This window comes from Diceros bicornis, chromosome 33, assembly GCF_020826845.1.
Source record: "Diceros bicornis minor isolate mBicDic1 chromosome 33, mDicBic1.mat.cur, whole genome shotgun sequence".
In the NCBI taxonomy this organism is placed as follows: Eukaryota; Metazoa; Chordata; class Mammalia; order Perissodactyla; family Rhinocerotidae; genus Diceros; species Diceros bicornis.
Window position 1 is genome coordinate 36288799 of NC_080772.1, and position 20292 is coordinate 36309090.

Sequence of the window (20292 nt, forward strand, 5' to 3'; positions counted from 1 at the left end):
CTCTAGTCCTGCTTAAAAACCTTCAAGCAAAATCCAAAAGGATCAAATTGTTTCTGAGTAACTCAACCATGTCCCAGAACAAAGCTCAAGAATATTTTTTCCTGTTTTATTGAGATATAACTGACACAAAGCACTGTATAAATTTAAACTGTACAGCATAATTTGACTTATAAGTATTGTAACATGATTACCAGAGAATATTTTAGTAATACATATATATCCAGCACCCATTAAAGTAAAATTCACAATGTCTAGCATCAATCATTAATCAAAAATCACTAATCATGCAATGACTCACAATGAGGGAGAGAAAAACTCAATCAAAAATGATCCATAAATGGCACAAATGATAGAATTCACAGACAAAGACAACAAAACCACTCTTTTAACTGTATTTCATATATTCAAAAAGCAAGATGAAAGGCAAATATGTTAAGGAGAGAAATGCAAGATTTTAAAGACAGAAACCATTGCAGAAGAAAAGATTACTGAACTTGAAGACACAGAAATGAAACTAACCAAAATGAAACAAGAGTTTGAGAGGCAAAAGAGTAAACACACAGACCATCAGGGAACTTCTGGACAATTCTAGTGGGCAACTACACGTGTAATTGGAGTCCCAGAAGAAGAGTGAGGGAGAAGAGCCAAAAGCGGCTTACAAAAAGAACGCTGAACACTTTCTAAAGTTGATGCAACTACAAACTCACAAATCCAAGAAGTACCTGAAATACGAGCCCAAGAAACAGGAAGAAAACTATCCCATGGCACATCACAATCAAATACTTTACAACCAGTGATAAAGAAAAAACTGGCCAGACCAAAAAAATTCCCATCACCTACAAGAATTATAGATTTCTTACTGGAAATAATGCAAGCTAGGAGATAGCAGAGCAATGTCCTGAAAGTATTCTCCACCCAGGGAAAATGTTTTTCAAAAGCAAAAGTGAAAGAGGACTTTTAGTTACATCAAAGCTAAAAGAATTCATCATCCAGAGACTTGCAATATAAGAAATGTTAAAGGTATGCATGTTGAGAAATGAGCAAGTCCTCCATGCAGAAAGAAAATAATACAGACGGAAAGCTCCTTCTACACACAGGAATGATGTACACCAAAACGGTAACCATATGGGCAAAGATGAAGACTCTTCTTTCTTACTATTTATGTCTCTTTAAAAGATAACAGACTGTTTAAAGCAAAATAATAACGTATTCTGGGATTTCTAACATATGTCGAAGATGTATCACAATAACAGCACACTAGCAGTTATGAACACATGAAGCGTTGTATCACTTTATGTGGACTCTAAGTTAAAGACGTATACTACAAACCTTAAAGGAACCACTAAAATAACACAATACAGAATTCTAGCCATTAAGTCAATAAAATGGAATCCAAAAGTGCTCAAGACAGAAGGTAGAGAAAGAACAAAATGAGAACAGATGAAACAAATAGAAAGATAGGAAATTTAAACTCAAAAATATCATTAATCATATCAAATGTAAATGGTCGAAACACCCCAACTGAAAGGCAGATTGCCAAACTGGATTAAAATTAAGCAAGAATGAGAGTGACGTAAGCGAAAAAGGCAGAAGAAAGAAATCCAAATTCCGTTCCTCCATAAAAGCCACGAAAAAATGAGCAAAAACTGTCAGAATTAACTTTTTTTGGAACACCAAAATTAAAATAAGACTTGCAGCAACCTGAAAATGCTTACTCAATGCTACAGCTTACTCTTGGTGAGAACAGTGAACTCTGTACTGTTTTATCTTACTCCAGGCCCATCTCACACTCCCCAACTCAGTGGTAGCCATGAAAATAGCCCGCATTCCTGGCGGAGAAGGAGCAGAACAGAGCTCATTTGTTCGGATCTGTCTGGCGGTTCCCTGGAAGACTGGCTCGAAAGCCTTGTCTATATTTCACCTAACTTGGAAAAAGCCTAGTGCCAAAGCTGCTTCCTTGGGGGGCATTTGTTGAAAACACTTAGAGGCTAATATCTTAGGCTGCTGCTGCCTCAGGCTAATAAACAGACTAATAAAAAGCTTGAGAGGAAAGGCTAGGGATACAGACGTCCCTAAGGGCTTTGAAAAGCTCCAACAAAGAAAAATCAAAAGAAGAATAATGTTTCATGACATATGAAAATTATATTGAATTTAAATTTCAGTGTCCACAAATAAAGCTTTATGGAAAAATGATGGCTCACCATTTATGCATTGTCTATGGCTGCTTTTGCTCAACAATGGCAGAGGTGAGTTGTGAAAAGAGATCATATGTGATCTTCTAATTGATTCCCACTGCTGCTCAGTGCACTGTGAATCACAGTGATAGATTTATAACTTGACAGCATTTCAACTACCATGCATATTGGCATACCATGACACTTTATTTTTTTATAACCAATGCATATATCAAAAGAAGATAAAATGGACTTCAAATGTCATGCTTTGAAGGCACAGTGGAGTGTGGATTATTTTGTTATTGAATTAGATGGCAAAGCATTTTGTTTATTATGCAGTAACACCAAAGCAAAAAAAAAAAAGACGAAAAAATGAAAAACTCCCAACATATCCTTGAGAATACAGCAAGCCACACACAAGCACAGGATGATGTGCACGCTCGGGAAGGATGTGAGAAGGCCCTAAGCGCACCTCCTGCTGACCTCAAGGCTATACACAGGCAGGAAGGGAGAGCTGGGGCAGAGTTCTGAACTGCCTGGTTAAGTGTTCAAGGTGTGTCCCAACACACACACAGCCCCATGGCAAGGACTGGAAAACACTTTGGTTCCAGGCATTTTAGAAAATTTCTGTCCCATCATTAGCTGGCCATTAAGCTAACAGAACAGAGACTTCAGTGGCTACACAAAACAAAGAATACAGACTTTACAGAATTAGTTAAGAAAAGTCACTAAAGAAACAATAAATATAAAAAGCAGCAACAACAACGAATTCTGGAAGGGGAGAGAATCTCATTTCTAGATTTACCATATTATAATTGTCAACATATCCAGTTTTCAACAAGAAAGTATAAGGCATGCAAAGAAATAAGATAGTAGGACCTATACACAGAGGAAAACAATCAATAGAAAATATGCCTGAAGAAGCCCAGATGTTGGACTTCCTAGACATCCTACATTCCTTATGTATGTTCAACAGAAAAATTATGTATAAAGAACTAAAAAATAGTCTAAGACCAATGTCTCACCAATAGAGAATATCAATAAAGAGATAGAAATGATAAAATGGAACCAGATAGATATTTTGGAGTTGGAAAGTACAATACTGAAATTAAAAATTCACCACACTGAATTGAGGATTCAACAGCAGATCTGAACAGGCAGAAGAAAGAATCAGCTAACTTGAAGATAATAGCTCAATTGAGATTACCCAATCTGAAGAACAGAAAAGAAAAAAGAAAAAAAATCAACACAGCCTCAGAGACCAACCTGTGAGACACCAACATGTCTCCCAAAATACACATAATGGGAGTCTCAGAAGGAGAGGAAAGGAGGGAAATAAAGGAGTAGAATGAATATCTGAAAACAAAATGGCCAAGAGCTTCCTTTTTTTTTTAATAGGTTTCAGATGTACAGCATTATAATTCGACCTCTGTATACACTACAAAGTGCTCACCACCACAAGTCTAGTTACCATCTATCATCATACAACTCGCCCCCTTCACCCATTTTGCCCGCCCCCCAACTCCCTTCCCCTCTGGTAACCACTAATCTGTTCTTTTTATCTATGTGTTTGTTTCGTTTTATTCTGTTAGTTTGCTTTGGTTTTGTTAGATTCCACATACGAGTGAAATCATACGGGATTGGTCTTTCTCCATCTGACTTATTTTACTTAGCACAATACCCTCAAGGTCCATCCATGTTGTTGCAAATGGCAAATTTCATTCTTTGTTATAGCTGAGTACTATTCCATTGTGTGTGTCTGTGTATATATATATATATATATGTCTTTTCGATAATAGCCATTCTGACAGGTGTGAGGTGATATCTCATTGTGGTTTCGATTTGCGTTTCCCTGATGATTAGCAATGGTGCGTTTATATATATGCCACATCTTCTTTATCCATTCATCCATCAATAGACACTTACACTGTTTCCATTTCTTGGCTATTGTAAATAATGCTGCAATGACCATAGGGGTGCATATATCGTTTAGAATTAGTGTTTCTGTATTCTTCAGATAAATACACAGAAGTAGAATAGCTGGGTCATATAGTAGTTCTTAATTTTTTGAGGAATCTCCATACTGTTTTCCATAGTGGCTGCACCAATTTACACTCCCACCAGCAGTGCACAAAGGTTCCCTTTTCTCCACATCCTCGCCAACATTTGTTATTTCTTGTCTTTTCGATAATAGCCATTCTGACAGGTGTGAGGTGATATCTCATTGCGGTTTCGATTTGCGTTTCCCTGATGATTAGCAATGGTGAGCACCTTTTCATGTGCCTGTTGGCCCTCTGTATGTCTTCTTCGGAAAAATGTTTATTCAGATTCTCTGCCCATTTTTCAATCAGGTTATTTCTGTCGTTGTTGAGATGTACAAGTTCTTTATATATTTTGGACATTAACCACTTATTGGATATATGGTTTGCAAATATCCTCTCCCACTCAGTAGGTTGCCTTTTTGTTTTGATGATGGTTTCCTTCGCTGTGCAGAAGTTTTTTCATTTGATGTAGTCTCATTTGTTTATTTTTGCTTCTGTTTCCCTTGTCTGTGGGGTCAGATCCACAAATACATCATGATGTCAAGGGGCTTAACACCATTACTCTCTTCGAGGAATTCTATGGTTTCAGGTCTTACATTCAAGTCTTTAATCTATTTTGAGTTAACTTTGTGTAAGACAGTCATCTAGTTGCATTCTTTTGCATGTGACTGTCCAGTTTTCTCAACACCATTTATTGAAGAGACTGCCATTTCGATGAAATATCCAGAGTAGGTAAAGCCATAGAGACAGAAAGCAGATTAATGGTTGTCAGGGGCTGGGAATAAGAGGGAATGGAGTGACTGCTTAATGGGTACTGGGTTTCCTTTTGATGAAAATGTTTTGAAACTCAATAGAGGTAATAGTTGCACAACACTGTAAATGTATTAAATGCCACTGGATTATACATTTTAAAATGGTTAACTTTATGTTATGTGAATTTACCTCAATAAAAAAAAGAGAGAATTGAAAGCAGGTGTTCACACAAAAATTTGTATACAATTGTTTATAGCAGCATTATTCCTAATAGCCACAAAGTATAAACAACTCAAATGTCCATCGGCCAATGAATGGATAAACAAAAGTGGTATATCCATACAAAGGAATATTATTCAGCCATAAAAAGGAATGAAGAACTGTCACAAACTCAACATGGATGAACCTTGAAAACATTATGCTAAGTGAAATAAGGCGACACGCAAAGGCCATATATCGTATGATCCATTTATATGAAATGTCCAGAATAGGCAAATTCATAGAAACAAAAAGCAGATTAATGCTTGCCAGGGGAGAAATGGAACTAACTGGTAATAGCTATGGGGTTTGTTTTGGGGGAAATGGAAGTGTTCTGGAATTAGACAGTGGTGAAGGTTGCACAACATAGTGAATAAGCTAAAAACCACTGAAATGTACACATTACAGTGGTGAATTTTATGTTAATGTGAAGTATATAAAATAAAGTAAAAATAAAAATAAGCAAGACTTATCACCTGCTTATAAGAAGTACACATTAAATATAAAGACACAAATAAGTTAAAAGTAAAAGAGCAGAAAAGGATATAACATGCTAACATTAAGCAAAAGAAAACAAGAATGGCTACATTAAAATCAAAGTAGATTATAAAACCAAGAATATTTCTAGAGCTAAAGAGGATCATTTTGCAATGATAAAGAGGTCAATGCATCACGACAATGTAACAATCCTAATGTTTATATTCCTAATAACAATACTTTAAAATACATGCTGTAGAAACTAATAAAATTGCAAAGAACAACAGACAAATCTACAATTATACTTGGAGTTTTCAACATCCCTGTCTCAATAATTTATAGAACAAGTAGACAGAAAATCACTAAGGATACAGAAGACTCAAACAACACTATCAACCAACTTGACCTGAATGACATTTAAAAGCTACACCCAGGGGGCCAGCCCAGCGGCGCAAGCAGTTAAGTGACCACGCTACGCTGTGGAGCCTAGGGTTTGCTGGTTCGGATCCCCGGTGCGCACCAACGCACTGCTTGGCAGGCCATGCTGTGGCGGCGTCCCACGTAAAGTGGAGGAAGATGGGCACCGATGTTAGCCCAGAGCCAGTCTTCCTCAGCAAAAAGAGGAGGATTGGCAGATGTTAGCTCAGGGCCGATATTCCTCACAAAAAATAAAAAAATAAAATAAAAGATATGCCCAACAACAGCTGAATAAACATTCTTTTCACGTGCACAATGAACATTTCCAAAGACAGACCATATTCTGGGCCATAAAACAAGTTTTAACAAACTTAAGGATTTGTATCTGTTTTATCCTTACTATAAACCAGCAGTAGTTGGGGGTTGGGGGACCAATCCCTAAAGGCAGCATTTAGAAATGTTTGGAGGTGGAATCTGGTTGTCATGGTGACGTGAGGCTTTACTGAGGACAGTCTAACATGATACAGTGATGTCCTAATCTGAAATACCAATGATGTCCCCTAGTCTCCCCACAGTGTCCGCTGAAAACACTATTCTAAACCCATTAGGAAATCCAGAAACTAGCGGAGTTCCAGGTGAAAAGTTACAGTAGGCCTCAGGTGTCCAGCTGCTATATTCCTACCTCCACATAAAACAGAACCACGTGAGGAAAATGAGAAAACATCTGTCAAGTGCTTGTACAACTAGGAATAAAGATACAGGTAATTCTGGAAACTACCACTTTTGTTTAAAAATAAGCATTCATGAAAGTAATTTACCACGCACACTAATGAAGTTAGAGTAAATGTTCAAGAATGCAAGGAAACAACTACTTCCTTTTTTTTGTTGTTGAGGAAGATTGGCCCTGAGCTAACATCTGAGCTCATCTTCCTCTACTTTGTATGTGAGCTGCCGCACAGCATGGCCACCGATGAGTGGTGCACGTCCGCGCCTGGGAACCAAACCCAGGCTGCTGAAGCCGAGGGCACTGAACTTAACCACTAGGCCATGGGGCCAGCTCCCAAAACTACTTCTTTTTGAAAAAATGTTATCAAAATAAATCTCTTCCCTACTTCTTTAAAATAGAGCAATTTTCTTTCCTATGTAAATTAGGGAGGATAGATAAGTACAGACCAATGTACCTCTCAGTACATGGTTAACAGTTCCATTACTTTAAGCACCTCACCTTATGAGCTGCAAAACTTGATTCATTTTTTTCTAGCGCTCTTTTTGCATACTCTAGAGCTTCATACACCAAGAGCTTTTTCTCCTCTTCTGAGGTGCTGCTAAGCTGAGCTGTATCCCGTGATGCCCGTGCCAAACGCCACAGTAACTCTGCATCTTCACTAATTTGAAATAAATATAAAACAACCATTTTAGCTTGCATTAAAAAATTGTTAACGGTCACATGACTAATGAATACATACGGTCTTTCACATCAGTGAGGACATAGCAAGCAACATGATATTAAAAGCCATTATTATTCACAATGTTAAATTTATTATTTTCTTTCACATAAAAACATTATTTGCCAAAATTTCCTATAAAATATCCAATATTATACATAAATATTAACTTGTCTACAATATGTAAAATACGAACTTCCTTAGAAAGTATCTCGGAATTCTCTAAACATTTAGCCTACAAAACTCAACATAAAAGTTGAGGCCTGACTTCACTGGCACTGTGCTTCTGACAGCTCACTTACTGGTTCAGACAGTACCATAAAATACATAAGCCTTACAGACGGTCATGCTCTAAAAAACAGAATTGCTGTATCCCTAGCCCCAAACACAGTACCTGGAACACAACAGATATACGATAAGTATTTGTTAATGAATGAATGATTGAATATAATGTAATCTTAAAATAAATCCCATGTTTAAATGTGTCATCCATGCCATCAGGCATGGAACATTACAAGTAAGGAGACTGGACTCCCTGAAGAACTGACAGTCAAAAAGAATTACGTAAATAAGAAATGGTTAATAAAATACTAACCACAATGAAGAGCTAGAAATATTTAAAAACTAATCTTAAATTTCTTTTTATTAAATGTTTGCCTCTAAGCCTACTATATTATGTATTTCTTGACAAAAAATGGTATTCACATAAAATTTTGAAACTAAAGGTAGCAATAGTATAATTCAGTGAATATGGAGTAACCACCTTATGGCTTACTTTTCAAGTAATTACTGAAATGACTATAAAATGCAAAACCAGCCACCTCAAGTTTTTTTTTTTTTTGTGAGGAGATCAGCCCTGAGCTAACATCTGCCAATCCTCCTCTTTTTTTGCTGAAGAAGATTGGCCCTGGGCTAACATCTATGCCCATCTTCCTCCACTTTATATGGGACGCCACCACAGCATGGCCTGACAAGTAGTGCATCGGTGCGCGCCCGGGATCCGAACCGGTGAACCCCGGGCCGCCGCAGCGGAGCATGTGCACTTAACCACTTGCGCCACCAGGCCAGCCCCAGCCACCTCAAGTTTTTGAAGGAAGAATAGAAAAGGAAAGATGGATCCTATAGATACTTAGGAAGTAAACTGATGGGTCTTGGAGAGAAAACTGGTTTTGGGAATGTAAGACAGGTAGCTGAAAATGACTCGATATTTTTAGTTTAGGAGCTGAGGTAGATTAGTGATCTGGAAATGTCAGTTAGCCTTCTTTGACTTATTTTATAGGGCTGAATCTCCCTCCACCTCCATCCTCCCAAAAAAATGAGCATGCGTTGATACTCTGAACTAAACACATAACCTAATACTAAAAATACAAAAAGGAGATATTTTAACTTCTCTAAAAGACTGTGCTTCTAACGTGATACACAGATATCATTCAATGGTGGCATACAATCATCCTAATTCATTTAAATCTTATGCCAATAAGAAAACAATGTAAATGAAAAGGAATGAGAAATATATAATATACATAGATGAGATAAACATATATTCAAGGATTACTTTGCATGATCCAAAGCAAAATAACAAAATGGAAAAAATGTTTCAACATTCTACTAGAATGAGTAAGTAGAACCACCTTTTCTAAATCAATGAGATATATGTAGCACTTTTGAGTCATTTAATAAAGAAATAGCTTAATATAAGAAATAGTTTAATATAAATTAAACTCTAAGAAATATTATTTTGAAGTAATAATCTTAAAAACCTATAAGAATTTCAAGCACCAAGAATTATTTTAATCGTTAAATAACAGAGGAAATTGCAAATCCAGGCTATCATACATTGCCCACCTTTCCTTGTATTGGGTTAACAGCTGATAAAGTTTTTCTGTTTCTCCACTTTCATATAGGTAGTCTGCTTGTTCAAGGATCTCTTCAACTCTAAAGACTATAAAAGAAAAAAGATACAATGAAGTAGGTCTTCCCAAGCCAGATGAAACATAAGCACTTTTATATATAAGCAAAAGAAATTAGATACAGAAATCACCCCTAAGAAAAGATTAGAAATTCTGAAGAATCTAGATGTAAGTGTAGTAGAAATAAGTATGAAGTTATCATAGTAAGTGATTTATTGAAATCATGAAAATAAAAAATTAGAAAACTTATTCTGGTACTGACTACATATGACATATTTTAAAAAATGAAAAAAGTAATTTCTTATGAGGAATTTATGGTACCCTTACCCTCCATACAAAGTCTTTGTTGTTGCTGCTGCTAAGTATCATCCACTGTAGAAAATGATGATATAACATCCACTTACAGCACTGAAAATTATTAATTTGCAGGGACTGAACCATATTGTTTTACTAGACTCTCTTCAAGACCTAATTTACACAGACACTGTTATAGAAAAAGAGTCAAATCTGTCATCAAAAACTTAGATGAAGTTAACTGCAGACAGAATCTGAAACTTACCTCATTGCACTATGCTCCAAACAACTCTAAACAATGTAGTTTAGACATTACTACAAAACACATAAACCTTATAGACAGTGTAATGCCCTAAAAAAGTTGACTAGTTACTGAAAAAACCACTAAGTCTGAATTTCAGGATATTCCAATCATTACTAAGGAACACACACATTTAATTTTGTCTTCTATAAAGGTGCTGTCATTTCTTAGTCCTATGTACAAGCCAACATTCCAATGTGTTCAGTTAAATTTCCTCATTATTTACCTTAGTATGTTTTAATTAATCATAGCATATTTGAGGTTAAAATTTTTTAAGTTTTTGAAAAATTAAAATCTAGACCAGCAAAAAAAAACCTCATGAATTTATGATACAATGTTGTAAAGTGAAGTATTTTTTATTAAGTTAACATCATAATGTAATTATAACAGTTCAAGAAAAATTAAATGACAATAGCAAAGAAACCATAAAATTAAAGATTTTTTTTCCTCTTTATTCATTCTGGTTAGGTGCTATAGTTTAATAATATTCACAAAGCTGGTTAATTCTCTTAAGTTTGCCTCCATTCTATTCTATATTTTTATCAGTGGCTGATTCTCCAAATTTGGGTAATAACAACCCAAAGATTCTTAAAAAGAATGAGTAGTAGTCTCAGCATTCTTAGCTGATAGTGGTAGGCAGAATAACGGCCCCAAACATGTCCACATCTTAATCCCCGGAACCTGTGAAAATGTATAGGCTACATGGCAAAGGGGAAGTAAGTTTGTGGATAGAATTAAGTTACTAATCAGTAACTTGAAAACAGGAGGTTATCTTGGATTAGCCAGGTGGGCCCAATATAATCACAAAAGTCCTTAAAAGTGGAAGAGGGAGCCAGAGGAAAGTCCCAGACGGTGTAACCATGGCAATGTGGTCAGAGTGAAGTGACTGCCGGCTTTGAACATGGAGAAAAGAGGCCTTCAGCCAAGGAATGTGGAAAGCCTCTACAAGCTGAAAAACACAAGGAAACCGATTCTCCCCTAGAGCCTCCAGAAAGGAACACAGCCCTGCCAACTCCTTGATTTTAACCCAGTGGGACCCATTTTAGACTTCTGAACTACAGAACTGTAAGATAATAAATTTGTGTTGTTTTAAGTCATTAAGTTTGTGGTAATCTGTTACAGCAGCGACAAAAAACTTTCACAATATTAAATATATTGATTTGGCATATTTGATTGCATACATGGTCTGTGTAAGTAGGAAAGTGACATTTAATTCTATTCATTGATTTTTCTCCCACTCCTTGAGAAGACTGCTAAAGAGATTACCATCCAATCTAGCAATTCTACATCTCATCACCCATGTAATTAAAAGAAAAATGTACAAATTTAGTAAATAATTTAAATCTTTTTTGTGTATTATTCTTTTATAACTTCTTAAGTCACTTATCTCTAATTCCTTCAGTATACAGTATAATATCATAAGCTATAGTATTCAGGCTTTAAATATATATATTTTTTTCTTGACTCTAAACAGAAATTTCTAAAATCATACAATGTGCAATTTATAAGGAAAAAATGCACTTACTCTGACACTAGACTCACATAGGAACTAGGGTAGGAGCATGTAGACCACTCACATATCTGCATATCAGTTGTGTTTTTTTACTTGTTTAATGCTGTGCACTTTTCCTGAAAATATTTAAAAATAAGCTGTTACTGACATAAAGAGACCATATTCTATAAAATGGACTAAACTTTCAAAGTAAATTACTTTTCAACTTAAGTAATGAATAAATATCCCAAGGTAAGAATGTAGAGGAAGAAAACTGAGATATTAATGCACCTAAAGAAATCTTAAATTTAGCCTAAAATGAATATGCTCACGATCATAACAATTCTTAGAATTTTTTTTTTAAAAAGGCAATGATGTGCCATTCTGCATATATATAAACTTTGGTTTTCTAGTTTTTCTTGCTAAGTGTATTCTTAGCCATATGAGAGGTATCTGGACAAAAATGAAATACTCTACTACTCTAAGCAAGCAAAATAGCTCTATTTCTGAAGTTTCTCCATATAGAACTTACAAAGTAGAAAATGAGTATCTAGGTTTTCTAGACACTCTTAAGATTTTTGTAGATACTAGAAGACTCTAAGTAGGAGCAACATCATCCAAATTTAAGGCAAATTTTCTACACCAACAATATGGTGTCTCAGCAGTACTGGAAGCAGCGCCTCTAAAAACGCCCTGAAGCAGAGTACAAAGGAACACACGTGAAGGAGCAGTGACCTCAGTTCTGCAGCTTCGTCAGTAGAGAGGAACCAATAAAAGTATATGATAAGAGACAAGTGAAGTGACTGTATGAAGAACCTTTATTTAAGGTGAGCCCCTTGTCGTTATCTTTTAAGCGTTTTACAAGGGAACTTGCACACACACAAGAGTACTGTGAACACACTAGCATATCTTGAGGGCCTTTAAATTTTGTCTATTTTAAGGAAATAATGAAAAACTTTCTACTGGAGTGCTTCAATTACTGCTGACAATTGGGTCTGTGTGCTATCTTGTGGTAAACATAGGCATTACCATTTAAAAAATGAGTCCCACAGTCCCAGCCAACTGGAATGTCAAAAGTATATATGCCCTTAAATCAATTTCTAAAGAAGTCTCACTTCAGAATGTGATTTAATCCTGGTAAATGGAGGAGGAAAAAAATTTTAAGTGGCTTTAATGAGCATGAAGCAGATCTAAAGAGAATTAGGCAGAAGTTTTTGATGAGTGGAATTATTTGAAGACCAATTCCCAAAAAATATGAAAAATAAGAACCACAGCAGAGCAACTGGAAGAGAGATATACGACAAAGTAAAACTTGCAAGGGCCAATGAAGTTATATTTTTATAGAAACATAGATCATTATCCAAGTTAAAAAAAAATCTGGTTTCTATATTTTATCAATAATTCATGTTTTTTCAAGGGCTATGGCCTAGGCTAACAAATTATATGAACATACCAATCAACTAATTATAAAATGAGGTTTTATTTGTTTTAAGAAAACAAAGCCAAGGGCCAGCCCGGTGGCGCAAGAGGTTAAGTGCGCGCGCTCCGCTTTGGCGGCCAGGGTTCATAGGTGCGGATCCCGGGTGCCAAAAAAAAAAAACCACAAAGCTAAAGAAAATCAAGGTAGACAAAATTAATATCCATACTCTGCTCTTTGCATTAACTTTTTTTTTGCTTTGTGAGGAAGATCAGCCCTGAGCTAACATCTGTTGCCAATCCTCCTCTTTTTGCTGAGGAAGATTGGCCCTGGGCTAACATCCGTGCCCATCTTCCTCTCCTTTATATGGGATGCCGCCACAGTATGGCTTAACAAGCGGCGTGTCAGTCCGCGCCCAGGATCTGACCCTGCAAACCCTGGGCTGCCGAAGAAGAGCTCGTGAACTTAACCACTACACCACTGGGCCAGCCGCTGCATTAACTTTTTAAATACTCAAAACATGCTTGAAAATACAGAAAGGATTCCAAAATATAAGGCAGTTTTCATTAAAATCTATAACAAAAACAATGACTTTAGTTTTCAGAACAAGTTACACCTTGGAATACTAAAATTTTTTTTTCAAGGTCAAATCAAAGTTTTATTTAGTGTTAGGATTGGAACAAACATTTAGTTATTTTTGTATGTACATACTTTTATTTTTACATTGTCGAGGAAGTTATAATTTTTTTTAATAGCATATAAATGAACATAGGTGTAAGCCACCTAGAACAAAAGAATTAGCATGTACTGGATGAAAAGAATCAGAATTTCTCTAACACAATAAACGCATACACCAAACATTGTTTTGCACCAAATGGCAACTACAAATATATATACAAGGTAAGTACCGGTACATCAGAGATACCAAAAACATCTTTGATGCACTCACTTAGGAATTGTAAAAAATAAGTATTATCCAGTATCTGATGCTAAATAAAAAAACCGGATGGCTAAATAAACAGGGGAGTCACTCTATCCCATTTCCTTTTTTTAACTTTTATGAATTCAAGTTTATTCACAAGTTGGATATACAATCCTATAACTATTCTCTCTTCTTCAATAAGTTCATAATGGTAGCTTTAAACAACTTTAAAGCTTGAGCTCCTTCTGAATTTCCCAAGGTTTTTTTTGCACTCTTTTTCAAATGGACCTCCTCTTCAGGGGTCAGCTTTATCTTTATAAGGTCTGCAATACCATTCTCTCTCAGGATACAAGGAACTGTAAGGAATACTTCTTCATTTATTCCATAGAGGCACTTACTTATGGTGGAAACCAGACACACTCTCCTAAGATTCTTTGAAATGCTTTCCATTAAACCAGCTACAGATAGGCCAACGGCCCAATTAGTATAACCTTTCATTTTAACCATCTCATAGCCACAGGTAATCACTTCTTTGTGGACATTTTCCCACTGCTAAGGATTTTTATCCATTCCTATATCGGAGTTCAGATCCTTTAGAGGGACACCAGCAATGTTAACTCCACTCCACACAGGTACACTTGAATCTCTGTGCTCTCCAAGGATCCATTCATGACAGTCCAATAAAGAAATGTAAACAGGCAGTGTCCAGATTACAGCCATTTCCAATAATAATTTTTGGGAAATGCACTCAACTTTCAAGCTACATAAGTTAAGATAGCCACTGGCTTGCAAACAACTATGAGTTTGCAGTGGGGACTATACTGAGTAATATTCAAAATCATTAATTTAAAGATGGACACATTTCGCTTGACTACATCAAGGCATGTTTCTCCTATTCTTGGGCGTGTACCTGCTGTGATAATCACTAGGTTGGAGTCTGCAATGACAAGGGGATCTTTGCTGGAAACAGTATTTGGCATTTTCATGAAAGGGCTGCCATGCTGAAGACCCCCTGCCTCACCCTCCAGTTTGCCTTCATCAACATCCACAAAGGCAAGTTCATAACCCCAGCCTTTTAATACGATGCTGATAGCACAGGCCACACCAACTGATCCAGTTCCTATAACGGAGATCTTACTGTGATGAGTGGTCTCCTCTGAAGTGAAATTCTCAGTAAGTTCACACTTGATAGCTGCCATCTTGGAAATGGGGGTGAAGGGCCAGCCGTCCCTGAGCAGGATGCATGCCGCCTAACAGGGACACAGAGCCATCCCCAGACAAAGGAAATGCACTCCTATAGTGCCTACTCTCTGGCTGGTCCATAGCCCTCCCGCAGCCCAGTTCATGGCCACGCACTCAAGAGGTGGAGGAAAAGAATGGAGGAAAGCCACGTCAAAGTTCTCTGAGGCACAAAGTAAGGAAACCGTCAACCCCCGCTATTGCAACTGTGCAAGGCCACACCCAGCTCATGTGGGCCTCACAGGGGCCTAGCACCTTAAAATGTTATTTTTAATTTCCTGAATATGCAATAATTTTTTGTCATTAAGACACCTCTGAAAAAATCGACTATGATCATTAAGGCTAAATGTAATTTTGGCTTTGCTTTTCAATGTGCCATATTTTATTGCTTAAGGCAGCACTAAATCTTTGCACTCATTTTTGTAATGAAATGGTGCTAAAGCACACTGAAACTAAGTGTGACAGACGTGAAAAGAAACACATAAGAGTTGTAATCTCTGCTCTCACACTTTGACTTCGAAGAAGTTTAACGCCAAGCTTCTTTTCAAAAATGAATATTATAATGGCGCACACACACAGAAAAATCTTGCAAGTGCAACCACACGGCATATCTCTCAAGGATAAGTTTTTAAAAAAATGAATATTATAATGTGATAATACAACTTGTCCTAACTACTTTACAAAGTTGCTGCGAGAAGTGAAGTTATGGTGAAAAGTCTAGTTGAGCTTTAAAAAGCTGAGCTGTTGTTAAGTATTCGCTAAAATACGTCATTGAGCCTGTGACAAAACCAAGTCCTCTACTTTGTCCTTCATGAAAATGATACATTAAAAAAGAAAGAAAACAGGCCAGCCCGGGGACGTAGTAGTTGAGTTCATGTGCTCCACTTTGGCAGCCCAAGGGTCACGGGTTTGGATCCCAGGAGCAGACCTACACACTTCTCATCAAGCCATGATGTGACAGTGTCCCACATACAAAATAGAGGAAGACTGGCACAGATGTTAGCTCTGCGACAATCCTCCTCAAGCAAAAAGAGGAAGATTGGCAACAGATGTTAGCCCAGCGCCAATCTTTCTCACCGAAAAAAAAAGAAAATATAAAACAAAAATATAGCAATTCTCAATTATCTGCTTTTTTAAAGATAAGAATAGTCACAGATAAATGAAATCAATAAATAACTAGTAAAATAACTAGTAATTTTTAGTTAATATCCTCAAATTCTTCACCTACCAGAGCTGTAATAAGAATATCTATTCAAAATCAAATCTCGGGGGCCGGCCCCGTGGCTTAGCGGTTAACTGCGCACGCTCCGCTGCTGGCGGCCCGGGTTCGGATCCCGGGTGCGCACTGACGCACCGCTTCTCCGGCCATGCTGAGGCTGCGTCCCACATACAGCAACTAGAAGGATGTGCAGCTATGACATACAACTATCTACTGGGGCTTTGGGGGGAAAATAAATAAATAAAATTAAAAAAAAAAAAAAATCAAATCTCTGCTTCTTTCCCCAATCACCTTCTTGATGACTAAAAAGTGGGGACCGTGAAAAACAAAATGGCTTAACCCACAAATTATTAAAAATTTTTCTCTAATATACTGAAATCTCAGCTCCATCTACATACACAATTGGTTTAACTAAATTTAATTTTTAAAATATGGCAAGTCTTAATATATGTTTACTATCTATGGTATGCTAAATAAGAAATCTGATGAAATTTTTCTACTTTTTAACCAGTTATTTGATCTTTAATATCAAACTTACTTTTGTTTGTAAATAAAATACTTCTATCTCAAAGTAACTGGGCCTTTCTTAATTATATCAAGAAGAGCGTTAACACCCTGGCATTAAGGAAGCAATGGAATCATTAAACCATTATAAAGCAAGGGTCAGCAAACTTTTTCTATAAAGATCCAGAAAGTAAATATTTTAGGCTTTGGAGGCCAAATATGGTCTCTGTGGTATATTCTCCTTTTATCCCGCCACAACCCCTCAACACTTTAAAAATGTAAAAACACATTCTTAGCCCAAGGACTCTATAAAACTATAAAGTATTAATAGAGTATTTCTCTCTGAAGGAGCTCTAGTTGCTAGAAGTATATATACATATATCAGACGGACAAGTAGAGAAAAGGAGAAAAAACTCTAGCCTATAACAATGTTAGTTTCATTATCTATTCAAAAATAACTAAATTATTAACAAAATATAACAAACCTAAATAACTCTAAGTGTTCCAGATATTTAGCTTAGGCTTACCTTTGGCTGTGGCATGAACCAAAGCAGCCTGGGAAATGAGTTGATAAGTTTCAAAACCCAAATAAGACAAGGCTGAGAATAAAAGGCTTCTTTTGAAAGCTCTTCGGTATCCTATCACCTACGAAAACAATTATGGTCAGAGTTATCAAACAGAAAATTTGAAGGAACTGCTACCCCCAGCAAAAATTATATCAATTTTCTCCCACTCCCAAAGCAATCAATCCTAAGAATTTTGGAAGCTCAAAATTTACTTCATCAAATTGTTCAGTAAAACTATTTCACATAATTACCTTATAGGGAGAGCATATCCTGTTAAGACTAGTTTCTTAAGAATAGCTAAAGGTGGTAGCTTATCTAACAATCACAGTCATGCTGATAAGTGCCAGACAGGAAGATTTACATCTTATTTGAGGAGATATGGATATTGTTATAATTGTATGAAATAAAATATGAGACACCAACATATAACAAATATCAATCCTAAGAACAGACAACAGGGGGCCGGCACGGTGGCAAAGTGGTTAAGTTCGCGCACTCCGCTTCAGCAGCCCGGGGGTTTGCAGGTTCGGATCCCAGGCACAGACCTACGTACCGATCACTAAGCCATGCTGTGGCGGCGTCCCACATACAAAATAGAGGAAGATGGGCACAGATGTTAGCTCAGGGCCAATCTTCCTTACCAAAAAAAAAAAAAATATATATATATATATGTATATATATATATACATATATATATATATTCTTCTTTTCTCCATCTGTATCATTTTGGTGATTTCATTTCGCTTCATGCCTTTAAATACCATCAACATGCCAAAAACATGCAAATGTAATCTGAAGCCCAGATGTCTCCTCTAAACTTCAGAATCATATATCCAGATGCCTAATCAACATCTGTCTCCACATGAAGTATAACAGGCATCTCCAGTTTATCAGCCAAAACAGCTATTGTTTTCCTCAAAGCATTCCTCTCAGTTTTCCCTTTCACGGTAAATGGCAACTCTATTCTTCTAGTTGTTCAGGTTAAAAAAACAAAAAACCTCAGAGTCATTCTTCCACTCTTTCTCTCACAACCCACATCTGATCCACATTTTAACTTCTCATAGTATCTAGGGTCAGAATAAAGAATCCAACACATTCCAATTTGCTGATTGCTTAATTTAATTTCTTGAGCATGAATATTCAAAATATTGTACAAAACTGGATTCAAAATGAATCTATAGGGGCCAGCCTGCTGGTGCAGCGGTTAAGTGTGCACGATCCACTTCAGTGGCTCAGGGTTCGCTGGTTCGGATCCCGGGTGCGCACCGACGCACCACTTGTCAAGCCATGCTGTGGGGGCGTCCCATATAAAGTAGAGGAAGATGGGCACAGATATTAGCCCAGAGTCAATCTTCCTCAGCAAAAAGAGGAGGATTGGCATCGGATGTTAGCTCAGGGCTAATCCTCCTCACAAAAAAAAAAAAAAAAAAAAAAATCTATAGCAAAGCAGTAAAACTAAATTTGACTCAGTCACATTTTTAACATTTAATTTGCTGAGTTTATTCATATTTACCAAAGAGAAGCAAGATGGGGTAGGAGCAAAGGGTATGGGCGTGGGTGTGTGTGTATGGTGTTGGTGGTACCTAGAAAAAGAAGAGGAAAAAGACTAAGATTTTATCGGTATATCTCCTAGTTCCCTATTGCTCTGGTAGGTGTATCACATAGTAGAAAAGGTCGCACAGACTATTATACCTTGAGAAAACTACACATTTAGAGTGTTCAGCTTCCTTGCTGATACGATGCTCAACAAACAATATTCTGGCTTTCTTAGAGGGAGAAAATGCACCGTTGGGCAGGTGACATTTATATTTCTTATTGTAAATTAATGAAGTGACAGTTTACCAGTTAGACTCATCAGTTTGGTTAATGTGAAGCAGCTCTCTGCTCATCTCTGGGAAAGTAGATAAAAATCATGTTTCTGGAACTAAAAAAATCAATTAAAAGAATCAGGACTCAGTGACACCTCCCAGATATTAACAACTTGTGAGACTGAGACAGCCAGAATGTGCTATTATACCTTATACTTCCAATACCCAGCACAATGCCTTCATAAAGTACATTCTCAAAAAACATTCATTAAAAAAATACATACACTTGTTGAACAAAAGAAGCAAACTATCCCTTAGATATGTCTTTTCTCCAACACTGATTATACTAACTTCAAGCTGGAAGGAATTCAAAAATGCAAACTCATCACTAAATGGAAAGGAATGTGTCATCACCATCTCCTAGTTTTCCTCCCAACTTTCTGTCAGCTCCTTCTCTACATGTTGGAATTCCTCCATGGTAGGTTCTAGGCCTTCTTCTCGTATTACTATTAAACAATTTTAATCTCTATCATGGCATCATTTACAACTATATGCTAAAGTCTCCTGAATCTGTATCTCCAGCTCAGACTCCAGAAGGTAAACACCAGACCTATCAAACTACTGTCTATTTCACATATCAACTTGGCTATCTCATCACACTCACCTTAATTAGTCCAAAACATAATCCATCTCCTCCTTTACCCTCTAAAATGCATTCTGTAGTCTTATCCCAGTAAATGGCACCACCATCCATCCTGCTGCTCTAGCCAGAAACCTGAGAATCTTTCTTGACTCCTTCCTTTCAACTCCCAAACCAAGCTGTGTTTCAGGTCTGCTAAGTTTATATCCTTAATACCCTTTAAATGCATCCACTTATTTCCATTTTGATGGCTACCACTAAAGTTCAAACCACTACATTTCTCACCTATCCTATAGCAATGATTTCTTATCTGGTCTCCAGCATCCATTCTACCCTATCCATTCTTGACACTAGACAAAGTTATTTTTTAAAGCAAATCTGGAATCAAATGACTTCCCTGTTTAAAACTCTTTC

At 36.7% G+C, this 20292-nt stretch overlaps 1 protein-coding gene across 5 annotated transcripts in view; it reads right to left on the reverse strand.

The window, feature by feature from the left end:
* RMDN1 (regulator of microtubule dynamics 1) overlaps nucleotides 1–20292 on the reverse strand; it is a 36079-nt gene that overhangs the window by 11413 nt on the left and 4374 nt on the right. For all 5 annotated transcript variants that reach the window (XM_058528979.1, XM_058528978.1, XM_058528977.1 and 2 more), the window contains exons 2-4: nucleotides 17392–17509; nucleotides 9412–9508; nucleotides 7347–7506 (exon numbers count right to left, since the gene is read on the reverse strand). In XM_058528979.1, coding sequence (XP_058384962.1) covers nucleotides 7347–7506; nucleotides 9412–9508; nucleotides 17392–17509 — 375 coding nt within the window. The remainder of the gene's footprint in view (nucleotides 1–7346; nucleotides 7507–9411; nucleotides 9509–17391; nucleotides 17510–20292) is intronic.